The sequence below is a fragment of the Oreochromis niloticus genome, linkage group LG23 (genome assembly GCF_001858045.2).
Source record: "Oreochromis niloticus isolate F11D_XX linkage group LG23, O_niloticus_UMD_NMBU, whole genome shotgun sequence".
Taxonomy (NCBI): domain Eukaryota; kingdom Metazoa; phylum Chordata; class Actinopteri; order Cichliformes; family Cichlidae; genus Oreochromis; species Oreochromis niloticus.
Genome location: NC_031986.2, coordinates 40974552 through 40989174, shown reverse-complemented (window position 1 = coordinate 40989174; position 14623 = coordinate 40974552). Strand labels below are relative to the sequence as shown.

At 36.6% G+C, this 14623-nt stretch overlaps 3 protein-coding genes across 3 annotated transcripts; all 3 read right to left on the bottom strand.

Moving 5' to 3' along the window:
* Positions 1-708: 708 nt before the first annotated feature.
* On the bottom strand, positions 709-2232 carry LOC100693138 (mast cell protease 1A). The gene is made up of 5 exons (XM_003439855.4): positions 2076-2232; positions 1839-1986; positions 1461-1593; positions 1116-1370; positions 709-973 (listed from the first exon to the last, which is right to left on the bottom strand). Exons 1-5 carry the CDS (start codon positions 2131-2133, stop codon positions 812-814), a joined length of 756 nt encoding a protein of 251 aa, XP_003439903.1. The 5' UTR covers positions 2134-2232; the 3' UTR covers positions 709-811.
* A 2432-nt stretch (positions 2233-4664) lies between these two features.
* On the bottom strand, positions 4665-6012 carry LOC100711902 (trypsin). Its single transcript, XM_003439665.5, has 5 exons — positions 5870-6012; positions 5642-5789; positions 5422-5548; positions 5032-5286; positions 4665-4922 (listed from the first exon to the last, which is right to left on the bottom strand). Exons 1-5 carry the CDS (start codon positions 5928-5930, stop codon positions 4758-4760), a joined length of 756 nt encoding a protein of 251 aa, XP_003439713.1. The 5' UTR covers positions 5931-6012; the 3' UTR covers positions 4665-4757.
* Positions 6013-11981: 5969 nt separating this feature from the next.
* Positions 11982-14552, bottom strand: LOC100712172 (duodenase-1-like). The gene is made up of 5 exons (XM_013266768.3): positions 14495-14552; positions 14172-14319; positions 13942-14074; positions 13550-13804; positions 11982-13439 (listed from the first exon to the last, which is right to left on the bottom strand). The coding sequence occupies exons 1-5, from the start codon at positions 14550-14552 to the stop codon at positions 13275-13277; spliced, it is 759 nt and encodes a 252-aa protein (XP_013122222.2). The 3' UTR covers positions 11982-13274.
* Positions 14553-14623: the final 71 nt, after the last annotated feature.

Here is a 14623-nt window from a genome sequence, read left to right as displayed (position 1 = left end):
CCACAAACATATGTCCGCCTTCATGATAAAAAGAAATTAAATCTCCTTTCCTTTCAAAGGTTTTACATATCAGAACAAAATTTAAAAAAAGATCTGGTCTAAAAATAAACAAATTAAGGCTTCACTCTCCTGTCATTTCAGACAGCACTGTACTAAAGCTCCTTGCCAGTCAATTATATATATATATATATATAATCATATATTATGTATGCATCCAGCCTTTTTTTTTTTTCTCACCGCTCTGAGATCAGTTAGGATCTATGGAAACACAGCTAGCATTAGCAAGTAAATTTTATCTTGTTAGTCAACAATAAAGCTATGCTCATGATCTCAGAGCCAGGGGCGGTCCTGGCCTGTTGGGTGCCCTGGGCAACCGCCCATGTCGCCCATATCAAAAGCTGCTCAGAGCAATTACATTTTCTTATTAAACCCAGGGTTACAGAGCTCAAGCCTATCCTAGCTGTCATAGCGTGCACGCCAGGGTGCACTCTTAAAACTACCCAGCCAACCTTGAAACTTGATCTCATCTCATCTAATAACTGCACCATGCTGAGCGAAGACTGCATTTTTTTTGTTTCTGACTCCAGGGGAACATTTTTACTGTCCCTTAAATCATTTACTGGGGATTTATTGTGTTAAAATTAGCTAAATAACATCACAATAATATTGTCACTACAGCAACTTTACTACAATTACATGTCTGCTGAGAAATATTTGAAACATTTATTTATTCTGCATCTAGATAAAACACAGAGTGATTTAAATGCACAACTACAATAACAGTGTGTCAAAGCAAAGATTTATGTAAGATTTAACAATGCTTTGTCTTGAGAATCCCGTTGATCCAGTTAAGGTGTTTTGAGATATCCACATAGACATTTGGTACATCCGGGTAGTCACATCTGCCCCATTTGTTGAAAGAAACAACACCAACAGCTGTATCATTGCAGATCAGAGGGCCACCAGAATCACCCTTTCAGGGTTAATCAAAAGAAAAAAATGTTTTATACAGAATTTCAAGTAAGCATGAGTTAGCAGTTAATTAAAACAAACAAACAAACAAACAAACAAACAAACAAACAAACAAACAAACAAACAAATTAAAAAAAACATACCTGGCAGAATCCTTTGTTTGTGCCATAACCACCAGCACAAATAAGACTGTCCGGAAGACCCGGCCAGTTCTCCCTACAGACCTCTGGGCTGATAACAGACACATCCACTACTCTCAGCTGGTGAACTAATGGACCATCAGTTTTTGTCATACCCCACCCAGCCACAAGGCACCTTTCATTTTCCTTTAGCTTTATTTCAGAAGAGGGAAGTTTAATAATTTGGATGCTTTTGCTTGGTTGGACTTCACTAGAAAGCTGGGAACAGATTAAGAGACTGTATATGCAAATGTTCTAGATATCACAAATAGGTCTTCTGTGTATTAAGTGGAAAAAAAATCGACTTACTTTGAGTAGCATGATGTCATTCCCATTTCCAACACCTTTATAATATGGGTGTATGCATTTCATGATTACATCTTTCATGGTGTTAGCAGGCTCGCTGAGATCGTGGGTGCCAAGAACTACTCTCCTTGGATTCCTAAATAAGTTGCAAGTCAGAGATATTCAGTAGGTTTTCTAAACGGTAATGGTATATATATATATATATATATATATGTGTGTGTGTGTGTGTGTGTGTGTGTGTGTGTGTGTGTATAATTTTAAGGGAGAAATTGTGAGATACATTGTGCAGCAGGTGAAAAGTGTTGCATATTAATAGGAACTTCTGAAGTGATTTCTTATCACATTACTCACAAATGACCTTTAAGCAGGATGATTACTTACTCTTCATCACAGTGTGCAGCAGTGACCACAAAGTCCTCACTTACAAGAAATCCTCCACAATCGTGGCCATAGTTGCTCTGCACCGAGGCCATATACAACAGTGAGTTCTCGGGAGCTTTTTCCCCATGTATAATTTCACTTCCAAGTGCTAAAGACATTAGAAGATAATTAAAATGAGTTAAAAGTGTCAATATTCAGCTTGCAGATGACTAAAAGTATTTTTATAGTGTGACTTACCATTTTGTCCAAGGCACGTCAACACATGAATTAGCATGAATTCGTGCAGAGCATACATCTTGGCAGAAAGATATTCGCTCTGTCACCATGGAACTGTGTAGTAAGCCCTTTTATGTGGTTTGCACTGACTGATCCCTATCCATTTTATCACAGCTGCAGTGACTTCCTTTGGTAAATGTGGTTTTGTAACTTTCCAAAACAAATACTTCCAGTTATCAGCACTGATCAAAACTAGTTATTAAATTTATACCTCTTTCTCAGTAAAGGTCTATCAGCATGACAGTTTTTGGGTAACACATACATAATGACTGTTAAGCATTAGTAAGGTATCAGTAAGTACTTCATTCATTATTTATAAAGCATTAGTATGCAACTTATGGGAACAGATAAGTGTTTTTTTAAGATGATGTGTACTTTATTGATCCCCGTGGGGAAATTCCTCTCTGCATTTAACCCATTCACTCTGTGAAGCAGTGGGCAGCCATTGGGTGCCCAAGGACCTGTGTGCTCAGGGGTACCTCAGGGTAGCCGTTCAGTGGATTCGAACCCCCGACCTTTCGATCATGGGGCCACCACTCTACCTACTGAGCGATCCCTGCCCCACATTAATAAGGTCATATATAATGTGTTCATTGTATCACAAACACTAATCAGAGACAGTTACTAGTTGTTATGTATTTTGTGACCTCATCAAAAGTGAGGACTATTTTTGCCTTATAGAAGAAAATAAAAGTATATCAAGAGTTGAACAAGTCTCAACTATCTTCACAACAGAAAAGTGATACAGACAAAGCACAAAGAGATACAGAACATACAAATGTATTGCTAGATGCAAACATAGCACACCCGAGGACTGCAGAACACTGAAATGTAGCTAGGCCCACAGTCGAAGTTTGAAAAAAGGGGCTTACGAGAGAAAGATACATGAAGACGTTAGAGCTACAGGGTACTTTAACATAAATATACTAATGCTTCTTCATTTAAAATAAAATATGGCTAAGGTCATCACAAAACACACAACATGCTATATTTAAGCTTATAAACCAAAATAAACATTTATATCTCTATTTGTAAATTACATACTAAAGAGCAGTAATGCTTTAAATAATGATAAATTAAGCCCTTAGTAATACCTTACTAATGCAGAATCGTGTGTCAAAAATGTTGCCACTTTTTTGTCTCCTAGTTGCCTTTCAATTAACTACTGCATTATTGAATAAAGCTTACAGTTAGGGCTGGATCAGGTGACCTTGAACCATACTTTAGTTATGCTAATAGTCTAAGGCTTATGGGAGGGTCTTCTAATGCACTGAATATTTCTTTTTCGCTCACCTCTTTACATTGTCAGTGTGATTAAACACTATACGTTATGTGGCTCTCTTCTCCCCCCCCCCACCCAGAAGGTCAGACTTCATTAGACTAGTTCTGATGGACGTTTCTTCCTCTTATAAGGGAGTTTTTCTTTCCCACTGTCTGCAAGCGCTTGCTCATAAGGGTACATCTGATAGTTGAGGTTTTCTTTCTATTATTGTACGGTCTTTCCCTACAACACAAAGTGCAACTGTTTGCAGCAACTGTTTTTGTGAAGTGGTGCTATATAAACAAAACTGAATTAAACAGAAGAAGCTTGAAGGTGATAAGCCAGGCAGGTGAGATTTGTTACTTAGTTTGAATCCACAGGCTGAGGCTTTTCTGTATAAAGTTAGTGTATAAAGTTTGCATGTTCTCCCGTATACACGGGTTCTCTCCTGTTACTCCAGCTATCCCCCACAGTCTAGACGCATGCTTGTTAGGTTACTTGGCTATTCTCAATTAGCCATAGGTCTGACTTTGTGAATGAATGGCTGTCTGTGGTAGCCATGTGACAAACTTGTGACTTGTCTTTCGCCAGTAGGTGGCAGTATTTTACAAGATAGTGTTAGTATATTTGCACTTGTAATCAAAAAAAGTATTTGCCAGATTCAGTTACATAAAAAAGTCCCTTGTAAAACTGAGCCAAAGACAGAGTCAAAGCGAAAAAAGTTTGTGAACTGAATTAAATTTGTGGACCCCAAACTGCAGCAAGTCCTCTGAGGCAAAGTCAAGCCTGTAGGTGATAAAATGGGTGCGTGAAACTTTCTTCAATCAACTAATTAGGGTAGAAGACCTGTCCAACACTGCCTTATTAAGTGTTGGACTAGTCACTCTTCCATCTTTTGTTTCTTGTGTCTTTCTCATTAGATCCAAATTTGTCATTTTTAACCTAATTTTGTTAAAGTTTACATAAATATCTTAATATTATCTTAAGAATTATGATAATTGTATTAATGATTAATCATGGCAGTCAAAACACGTAGCTCATGTAGCTTTTGTTTGCCCCTATGTGCATCAGTGAGTATCTGTACAGGAAAAAAAATGTTTGAAGTAAGCTTTCTCAGAGTATTCAGTTAGCATTTTATACTTTTTAGATCTCAAAGAAGACATAAAAAAGACGTTAGTTGGCCTTCACCTGAGACAAAAATGACCTCTATAGTATTCTTGTTTCTTGTTGTTTTGTAAACTAAGATTATTACAAAAGGAAATTAGACAGAAAATTTGGAATAGATTTTTATTGCTATATTTTGTCACACTGGTAATAACAGACAGCCATGTTTTTAATTCGTTTATCTTTTGCTTCTACAGTAGCAACACAAAAACACATTTTTAGGAAGATGTTGCGGTTAGCAGAATTCCATTGATCCACTTAAGGTATTTGGAGATGTCTGTGTAGATATTGGGTACATCTGGATAAGCACAGTTGTAATTTTTGTTGAAAGAAGCAAGACCAACAACTAACCCGTTGCACACCAGAGGAGCACCAGAATCACCCTGTCAGGAAGAAAGAGGAAAATTTCTATTTCATATTTAATTTAGGTTGTTCGGATATTTGTCAACAAGAAACAAGCAGACGCATTCAATGAATGAACAGAAGCCGTACCTGACAGAATCCTTTGTTTGTGCCGTATCCACCTGCACAGATAACATTGGCAGAAAGACCGGGCCATTGTTCCCTACATACATATTGGTTAATGACGGACACGCTCACCACTCTCAGGTCATCGACATTTTCACCACCAGTTCTATTTTTTCCCCAACCAGCCACCTGGCACACTTCACCTGCTTTTAGGTTCATTTCAGCACATGGAAGTTGAATTATTTGTACTTTGCATCCTAGCTGAGCTTTCCTAGACAGCTGGAGAAACACATCAGAAAGAAAAAAATCCCAAATTCTTAATTTCATAACATATTAGCAGTGTTATTAGAATGGAAATCATTAAATCAACAATTATGGCACTTGAAAGCGTTGCTTGCATGAATACATACTTACTTTAAGGAGCATGATGTCATTACCCAACCAAATGTTGGAGTAAGAGGGGTGCTTAAATTTTTTTTCAATATTTATTTGATAACCCTTCTTGATATTGTGGCTGCCAAGGACAACATGTGTGGGGTTTCTGAAGGAGGACAATCATTAAGAGCCATTAATCAATTAAACTGATGCAGTTACACGAGTCAAAGAGGTCATCACGAGAAGACTGATTACTTACTCGACGTCACAGTGTGCAGCAGTTACCACAAAGTCTTCAGTGACAAGAAAACCTCCACACATATGGCCATCAATGTTCTGCACTGAGACCACATACTGCATTGAGTTCTCTGGGGCCTTTTTCCCATTTATGATGTCACTACCATGTACTACAACAAAAAAACATCAAAATTAGGCTGATGCTCCATTAAATGATCAGTGAAAAACAACCAAGAATTGTAATTCTTACCAATTTGTCCGAGACATCTCAGAACATAGACGAGCAGAATGTTTTGCAGACCGTGCATCATGGCAGTTAATTTGTATTTGTAGGGGTGTCAAGATGACCCTTTTATACGGCTAATTTCCACGGTGGCATGTATCAGCACAATCTTTCGTGTTTTGACTTCTAACCACATCCTTTGCTCAAGTAAGCGTGCAAGTTCTGCATTTGTATTATCCTTGTATGATCTAGTTTGTCCTAATTACTTTACCTCAGCAGTCTGAAACAGATTGTATTATGAGTGTTATGAGAATGTTTATTATTCTGACATTATTTATTCTTAATTTTCTTACTTATGACACTGTTTAGCATTCACTTTTAGTATGAGTTTTGGGATTTGACACTTGATTTGGTGCTTTCAGTATTATTATACGGACCTTCTGCTCTTCTGTAGATACAAATCAAATAGCTTTTGTTGGATGCTTTTAAAAAATGAAAATACAGATGTCACGCCACGATTCTTATTTGAGGAAATCATACATTGTCACTATGATCAACTGGCTGTTTTGGATTTTAGTTCCCTCTCAGGATTTTCTCTTCAACCGTATTGTGCATCTTTCAGTCTCCATTGTTCGCTCCGGGTTATTTTGGACCTGCTTCTTGCTGTTTGTGAAGTGAAAAAGGGTTAATTTGATGTTTCTGTAGCACCTTGATGTACATTTCTTTGATGATTAAATTAAATGCTGATGTCAGTGATTTCAACTAACTCCAATATATTTTTGATTTACTGATGAACCACAAAATTATATTGGAGTTAGTTTTGTCCTACCTGTGACGGACATTGCATTTGTATTGTAACAAGTCAACTCATCAACAAATGTGGGCAATAGAAACGGAAATACTTGTGCACTCAGTGCACTTTTATACAACTGACCTACTAACCTTCCAATTAGTAGGTGACCTGCTCTACCTAGTGAGCCACAGTCACCCCACAGTTTGTTAGCCTTGCATTGTAAGATGTGACTAATTGCTTGTAATTAACATCTAATTAACACTTAACTTGTAATGTTGACAGTTATTTGGGTAATGTCAATATAATAAATAGACCAAGTAATTAATAAGCTACTGCTGTAGCAAATATCTATTTCTATTTTAGACAGAAGCAACAACATTACCAGATCAGTATCAATATTTCCTTTATAGTCATGGCTGTAGCTCACTGACCTATCATGTCCATATTCTGTATTTGTTAGATTTAAGGCCTAGTTTGTAAACACAGTTTGTATCATTTGGCTTCTTGCTTAATTCCAGTAATACTTGACAGTTAGGACCCAATTATTCCCATCTTCCTCAAGGATTGTCAGGTCCAATCCACCTTAAGGCTGAATAGTAATGTAATTGGTTAATTGAATTTAGAAATAGTTTTATTTATTTGTTTTTAATTTCAGTTTATTTGAAGTATAATGTCTCAGATTTTTATGAAAATGGTTCACACACATTGCGAGAGTTGTAGTTTACTTAATCCAACAAGTAAAGAAGGCCGATGCAAGGCTCTGATTCTTTACCGTGGGAACACTTGACACAGTGATATTTTGCATCAAACTATGAACTGCAGGAACTGGAGATAAGATTATAATTTGAACTGTGCCTATAGTCACGATTATGAAACTGTTGCAAAAGTTAGTAGAAGAACATGTGCATAACCAAATATTGACACGTGCGCATCTCATGAAAAAAGGATTCATTCTATTTTTGCCAGAATATTGCAGTATACTGCCGCCAATACTGGTGTAGAGTGGGGTCGTCTTAGCGATACATTAAAATTTGACTTAGGTCCCCCAAGGTCTTCAAGGTCAAATTAATGGTTTATTAGTCAAAAATTGACAAAAAGTACGCTTGTTGTGTGTGGTGTGTTGCTATATGACTCCAGGATTTCTCACAGCTGGCCAAGGTAATGCCATTCAAGTAAAAGTATTCACTGCGTAATGACATGACTCAAGTAGTCTTGTGGAATGGTCTAAAAAGAATCTAATTCTAAATGTGTATAAGACCATAAATGGTGTTTCAATTTCGAGAGAAGAGGACAACAACATGACCCGCATCCTTACCGGGACAAGAGGTTGATCCAAGAAAAATGCAGACTGCAATAGAGAAGCTCTATTTTCTGATGGAGATGAACTCTTTGATATGTGCAGCAACATGATGGAGATTTTCTATCACTTAGCTGAGCACCATCTACTTCCTAATCAATATAAAATGATTAAGAAGTGGACTCATCTTTCAGGCTCTTATGAATCTGTTCATCCTCACTGTTTGTGAAGTTAAACAAGTTAAGCAAGTAAAACCTTGCTCTATATCATTTGTCATCTTTCTGTTATTTTGAGTTTTGGTAGCGCGACAGCATTTCTTCGAATTCCTTAATGAACCACAGAAACCAGTTTTCATCTTCAGTGTGAGTATCAGAATCAGTGGTCTTCCAGTCAAAGTAAAAAAAAAAAAACAAAAAACCCCAAACCCAATGCAATCTAAAGTGACACATTTCCTGCTTTAAAAAGTCAGTGGTTAGTGTAGCTACATTGAGTAATTCATAAACTAAAAGCAAGCATCATCCAGTTCCACAAACGTAGAAGCAATAGCACCAGCAGAGTATGTCAATCATCATTATTTTATCTACTATTAGGGTCACTTCTAACAGCTGCTAACTGAAAAGCTATTTCCACTCATTACTGCACCTCATTGGTTTCGCAAAAAGAGTTTCTGCTATATGGCTTTTTTTCCCTACATACCGAGACCTCCTGATATACCACAATTGTTATATGTGGATGCACCATTTGCCCTGGGAAAATGGTGCATATATATACATATATATATATATATATATATATGTATATATATATATATGTATATATATATATGTATGTATTGGCGGGGGAAAGTCTGCGTGCCTCTTTGTTCAGATGAGCTTAGATATCAGATCAGAAACTGAAAGTTAAAAGCTCAGAAATACAGTGGTACTACAACCATACAACTTTAAAAAAATGTCTTGGCTTTTTAACATTTCTTTTAGAATCCATTCTTCACCTTGATGGACACTAGATGACTTTTCTAATGCATAACAGAAAAGAAATTCTATCATTCTTAGATCACAAGATTTAATTTTCTTAAAAGTTTATCAAACTTAGAATTACACAGCTGTAGCCTGTCATGTCTGTCAGAGGTTGATAGACAAGGTACCCTGAACAGGTCATCAGTCTCTTGCAAGGCTGGCAGAGAGACTGTTTGCTTACTGTACAGTTACAGTTTGTTACTTAACCTAATAACCGTGTCTTTGAACTGTGGCAGAACATGCAACACTGCACAGAAAGACCCCAGCCAACCAGGAACCTTAAAAAATGAAGCTTCTTTTAGTAAGACAGTAATGCTAACCACTATGCCACCATGATGTCACCAAAACGCTGAATTTTCTTGTTTTTTTTTACTGTAAGTGCAGCTATAGTAAAATGTTCTGGTAAGACACTGTCCTCTACTGGTGAAAAGTTTAGTTGATTTTTACAAATCTGATTACAAAAAACTGCCTTCAACAGGCAAACAATGATATACAATGATTACTTATGATTATAAAACATCAGCAATGAGAATTTGTTCTAAAAATGCTGCAAATGTTATAATTCTAAAACAGAATATACTGTGGATATTTCTTGAACTACATACCATTGTATTTACTTAAGCTATTTTTCAAAATAAAAAAATATAAATATAAATGTGCCATATATATGTGTTTAAATTAATATTTAACCACTATATTTACCAACTCTGAGACTGTACACAAGTAAACACAAAATGCAGTTTCTAAATGAAGGTGTTTATTATTAAGGAGAAGAAAAACCTAAGTGTATCTTATCTTAATATTGTGATATTATTTAACACTTGGGTAGTCATGGTAGTTTGAGGAGCTTGGAAAGAAAGTGACTGAACTTCTTTAGATTTCTGATTCACCTTTTATCCAAGAGTCTTCTTCCGAATTTAAGAAGGAACTGAAGAAGGCTCTTGGATGAGAGCTGAAACATCTTCAAGAAATTTAAAGACGTCCAGTACTTCTCTTTCCAAGTTCCCTGGATTATCTCACTCTGTTTACACACTAAAACAAACAGCTGGAAGGCCTGTTATCAGCTGTTATCTGATGAAGCTGAGGAGACACAGACCGTAAAATTCCATCAAAGCTAATTTGCTTTGAATTTTATATGCACTTGGTGGTGAAGTGACGGTATATAAGGTTGCATTACTTAGAACTCCTTTCTGTTCTACCTGTGCATATCTAATGAACAAGGATAGAACTGGGTGACTTTTTTTGTTATAAAATGTATATTTTATACTATCTAATATATAGTTGTGAAAAAGTGTTTTCCACACCACTTCCTGATTTCCTACTTTTTTGTATGTTTGTCACACTTAAATGTTTCAGACCATCAAACAAATTTAAGTATTAGACAAAGATAATACAGGTGAACACAAAATGCAGTTTCTAAATGAAGGTGTTTATTATTAAGTTGAAAAAATCCAAATTTGCATGGCCCTATGTGAAAAAGCTAATAACTGGTTAGACCAACCTTAGCAGCAACAACAACTGCAATTGAGCATTTGTGATAACTGGCAATGAGTCTTTTACAGTGTTGTGGAGGAATTTTGGCCCACTCAACTTTGCAGAATTGCAGTAAGGCATCCTCAGGGTTTTCGAGCATTTACAGCATTTTTCAGGTCATGCCACAGCATCTCAATCAGATTCAGGTCAGGATTTTGACAAGGCCACTCCAGAGTCTTCATTTTGTTTTTCTTAAGCCATTCAGAATTGGACTTGCTGGTGTCTTTTGGATCATTGTCCTGCTGCAAAACCCAAGTTTGCCTCAGCTTGAGGTCACGAAGAGATGGGCGGGCGGCAGAATTCACGGTTCCATTTTCCATAGCAAGTCTTCCATGTCCCGAGGCAGCAAAACAGCCCCACACCATCACACTACCACCACCCAATTCTACTGTTGATATGATGTCCCTTTTCTGACATGCTGTGTTACATTCATGCCCGATGTAATGGGACACACACTTTCCAAAAAGTTTGACTTTTTTCTGTCAACAGAGTATTTTTCTGGGGATCATCAAGATATTTTCTGGTAAAACTGAGACGAGCCTTTATGTTCCTTTTGATTAGAAGTGGTTTTCTTGAAACTTGAAACTTCATCTTGGCCATGCAAGCCGTTTTTACCACTCTCCTTCTTATGGTGGAGTCATAAACAGTGACCTTAACTGAGGCAAGTGAGGCCTGCAGTTCTTTAGATGTTGTTCTGGGGTCTTTTTTGACGTCATACATTCGTCGTTGATGTACTCTTGGAGTAATTTTGGTCGATAGGCCACCACTGGGATTGTGAACCTTTTCCAGACTGATAGATGTTAGTGACTTTGTTTCTCAGCTGTTTCTTTGGGTTGAGAATGTTGTGTTGCTTTTTGAGATCTCTTTGCCTGTTTCAGTTTGTCAGACATGCTTGATTTAAGTGATTTCTTGATTCACCAGGTCTGCCAGTAATCAGGCATTGGTGTGGCAATGAAAGTGAAATGTGTTTAACTACAGTTAATTCATGATTTAACAGGATGGGGTAATCACTTTTTCACATAGAGCCATGTAGGTTTTTCTTCTCCTTAATAATAAACACCTTCATTTAGAAACTGCATTTTGTGTTTACTTGTGTTATATTTGTCTTTTTTCTTTAAATTTGTTTGATGATCTGAAACATTTGCAACCATAGAAAAAAAAAAGGAAATCAGGAGGCAAACTCTTTTTTACACCACTGTATGTTGTTAACCAAAGTTCTACCAAAATTATGTTTCTTGTTTTTTTGTTTTTTTTAATAATTACAGTATTCTCTTTAGAGTAACAATGAAATTCTAACGTCAATGGCATGCATTTCTACTGCAAAAATAGAAATGAAAAAAATACTGTCTTTCCCCCGGTATAGCACGCCTGAATTAAACATGTTTTCCAGTATTGCTAAATAAATTCTTGAACATAGTTAAACTTATACTTAGCTTCAGCTGTTTCCAAAAATCAATTACGAATAAAATGAATTGTCACATCTTTATTAATAGTCACAAGTTCCCTTCAAGTAAAGATTCAGAAACAATTTGAAATAAGTTGTCAGTTCACACAGTATGAATTTAGGTTTGTAACAATTCTGAAACTGAAATGTGTGCGTATATCACATCGTGGTTCCATCTTTCCAGAACAAGCCACCCATGTGAAGAGTTGAAAGTCTGCAAGTGCGGTAAACAAAATCTTTGCAGATTGTTCATGTGACAGCTGAGCTGGAAATGAAGTTGTGATCATTAGTTTGCATATAATCATCATGGGCATGAATGTCATACTTAATTTGGGGCTTTTAATAATTTCTTTGAACTGTTTCTGTTTTAAGGTGGAATGATTGTACAACTTTTATGAATTTTGGAAACCAGAATTTGGTGTCCAATTTTGAATGCATTGTGAAATTTCTCTAATCCAGTTAGAGTGAAAATTAAAATTTTATATACAGGCTTAAATATAGACATACCCTCACTTAAATCTTTTAATAAGTGATGGTGAAGGCTCTACAATGTCTTAATTTGACAAGGTGCAGGGCTAATCTTGCTAGGTCCTCATAACAATGTCCAAGAAACTAAGATTTACACAAATTGAGCCATTTCTAAACAAGCAGATTATCAGTTTAAATAATTAGTACAATTTACTCTGATGTGTCATCACTTTGCCAAGGTCCAAAAGAAGACCCAAATATCTTCCAGGCCCTCAGATAACAGGAAATTGGTTAGAATATTAAGTACTAACCATGAACCAGCCAGACTCAGCCCTGCTATGACCTAGAAACGTCTGAAACACCAGTTTCACTGTCGATGTTCTCGTTAACCCCTGAGTATAGCGCTATGAATGACACATTTCATCTTTTCATCTTTGTATGCGATAAGCTCCAGTAGGATTGTCCTTTATGTGTTATTGGTTCCTTCCATTTAATCTCAGATCAGTTTAATGTTGAAAGGAGGATAGTGATGTGAAATAAAAACTCCCCGCAAATGTCTTAAACCTAAAGTAACAAGTCTGCATGGAATAGAAAGAAGAAAGTACAGAAATTTGTGTAAAAATGCACAGTAAACAGTAAAAAGTTGCCAGAGAAATAAATAAATAAAGTATAGATCCTTAAAATTTCTGAGATTGAGACTGAGGAAACACTGGCGGTACAATAAATATGAAACAAAACAGATCTAAAATACAACAATTCAAGGGCTAACGACTCTAGAACATGAGTAAATAGAAATAAAAACCGAAGCTAAAACCCAGGGATCATGACAGAGAGCAAAATGTTTATTTTTGCTTCTATTGTAGTAATAAAAAAATACATTTTTAGGAAGGTTTTGTAGTTGCCAGAACTTTGTTGATCCATTGAAGGTATTTTGAGATGTCCGTATAGACATTGGGCACATCTGGGTAGTTACAGTTGCGATATTTGTTGAAAGAAACAATACCAACAGCTAACCCGTTGCACACCAGAGGACCACCAGAATCACCCTGTGAGGAAAGAGGATTTTCATTTTTCATTTCATATTTAATTTAGGTTGTTCAGCTAATTGTCAACAGGAAACAAGTAGACATAGACAATGAAAGGACAGAAGCCATACCTGACAGAATCCTTTGTCTGTGCCGTATCCACCTGCACAGATAACATTGACAGGAAGACCGGGCCATTGTTCCCTACAGACTTCTGGGTTAATGACAGACACATTCACAACTCTCAGGTCATCGACAACTGAGCCACCATTTTTAGTTGTTCCCCATCCAGCCACTTGACAAATTTGATTTTCTTCCAAAGTTATTTCAGCACATGGAAGTTGAATTATTTGTACTTTGCAGCCAAGTTGAGCTTTCCTAGATAGCTGTAGACACACAACAACAGAAAGTAAAAATCAGAAATGTCTATTTTTCTAGTACATTTGTAGTAATTATGTAATCTAAATAAATCAACCATGAATTACATCACCTGTAATGGTTGTTTGCGTAAATATATACTTACTTTAAGGAGCATGATGTCATCGCCCAGCCAAACATCATTAAAACTGCTGGGCTTGAATTTCTTTTCGACGATTATTTTTGTATTACTGCCCTGCTGGAGATTGTGGTTGCCAATAACAACATGTGTGATGTTCCTAAACAAGTAATCATTAAGATGTGGTGAATATGTTTAAGAAAACTACTTTAATGGAACGCATCAAAGACTGCCCCACAAGAAAATAGATTACTTACACAGTGTCACAGTGTGCAGCCGTTACAACAAAGTCCTCAGTGACAAGAAATCCTCCACATACATGACCCTTGCTGTTCTGCACAGAAGCCATATACAACATTGATTTATCTGGTGCTTTTTTACCATGTATGATGTCACTTCCATATCCTGCAAAAAATTAAAAAATAAAGTAAGCCAAAACACTGTAAATGTCACATTAACACGCTCTCATGATTCTCAAATGACACACTTTGTCTGTGTATATACATAGTTTCTCTTTCACTTATTTTGTCAACAGCAGGGATAGTGATAAATGGGCAGAGAAGAATAATGCCATTCATACCTAGTTGTCCCAGACATGTCAGAAGATAGACCAGCAGAAATGCATGCAGGCTTTCCATGTTGCCACTGAAACAGCCTCTGGGGGTGTGAAGGAGACCCTTTTATACAGCAGTTTGCTGTGTTGTCACGT

Bases quoted from the DNA above. Each gene is read 5' to 3' on its own strand.
- LOC100711902 (XM_003439665.5), bottom strand. From the start codon at position 5,930: ATGATGCACGGTCTGCAAAACATTCTGCTCGTCTATGTTCTGAGATGT. The intron at 5,790-5,869 runs GTAAGAATTACA...TTTTTGTTGTAG, and splicing joins GAGATGTCTCGGACAAATTG to TACATGGTAGTGACATCATA. The intron at 4,923-5,031 runs GTACGGCTTCTG...TCTTCCTGACAG, and splicing joins CAAACAAAGGATTCTGTCAG to GGTGATTCTGGTGCTCCTCT.
- LOC100693138 (XM_003439855.4), bottom strand. From the start codon at position 2,133: ATGTATGCTCTGCACGAATTCATGCTAATTCATGTGTTGACGTGCCTT. The intron at 1,594-1,838 runs GTAAGTAATCAT...CAACTTATTTAG, and splicing joins GCTGCACACTGTGATGAAGA to GAATCCAAGGAGAGTAGTTC. The intron at 974-1,115 runs GTATGTTTTTTT...TAACCCTGAAAG, and splicing joins CAAACAAAGGATTCTGCCAG to GGTGATTCTGGTGGCCCTCT.
- LOC100712172 (XM_013266768.3), bottom strand. From the start codon at position 14,552: ATGGAAAGCCTGCATGCATTTCTGCTGGTCTATCTTCTGACATGTCTG. The intron at 14,320-14,494 runs GTATGAATGGCA...AATTTTTTGCAG, and splicing joins GACATGTCTGGGACAACTAG to GATATGGAAGTGACATCATA. The intron at 14,075-14,171 runs GTAAGTAATCTA...TTACTTGTTTAG, and splicing joins GCTGCACACTGTGACACTGT to GAACATCACACATGTTGTTA.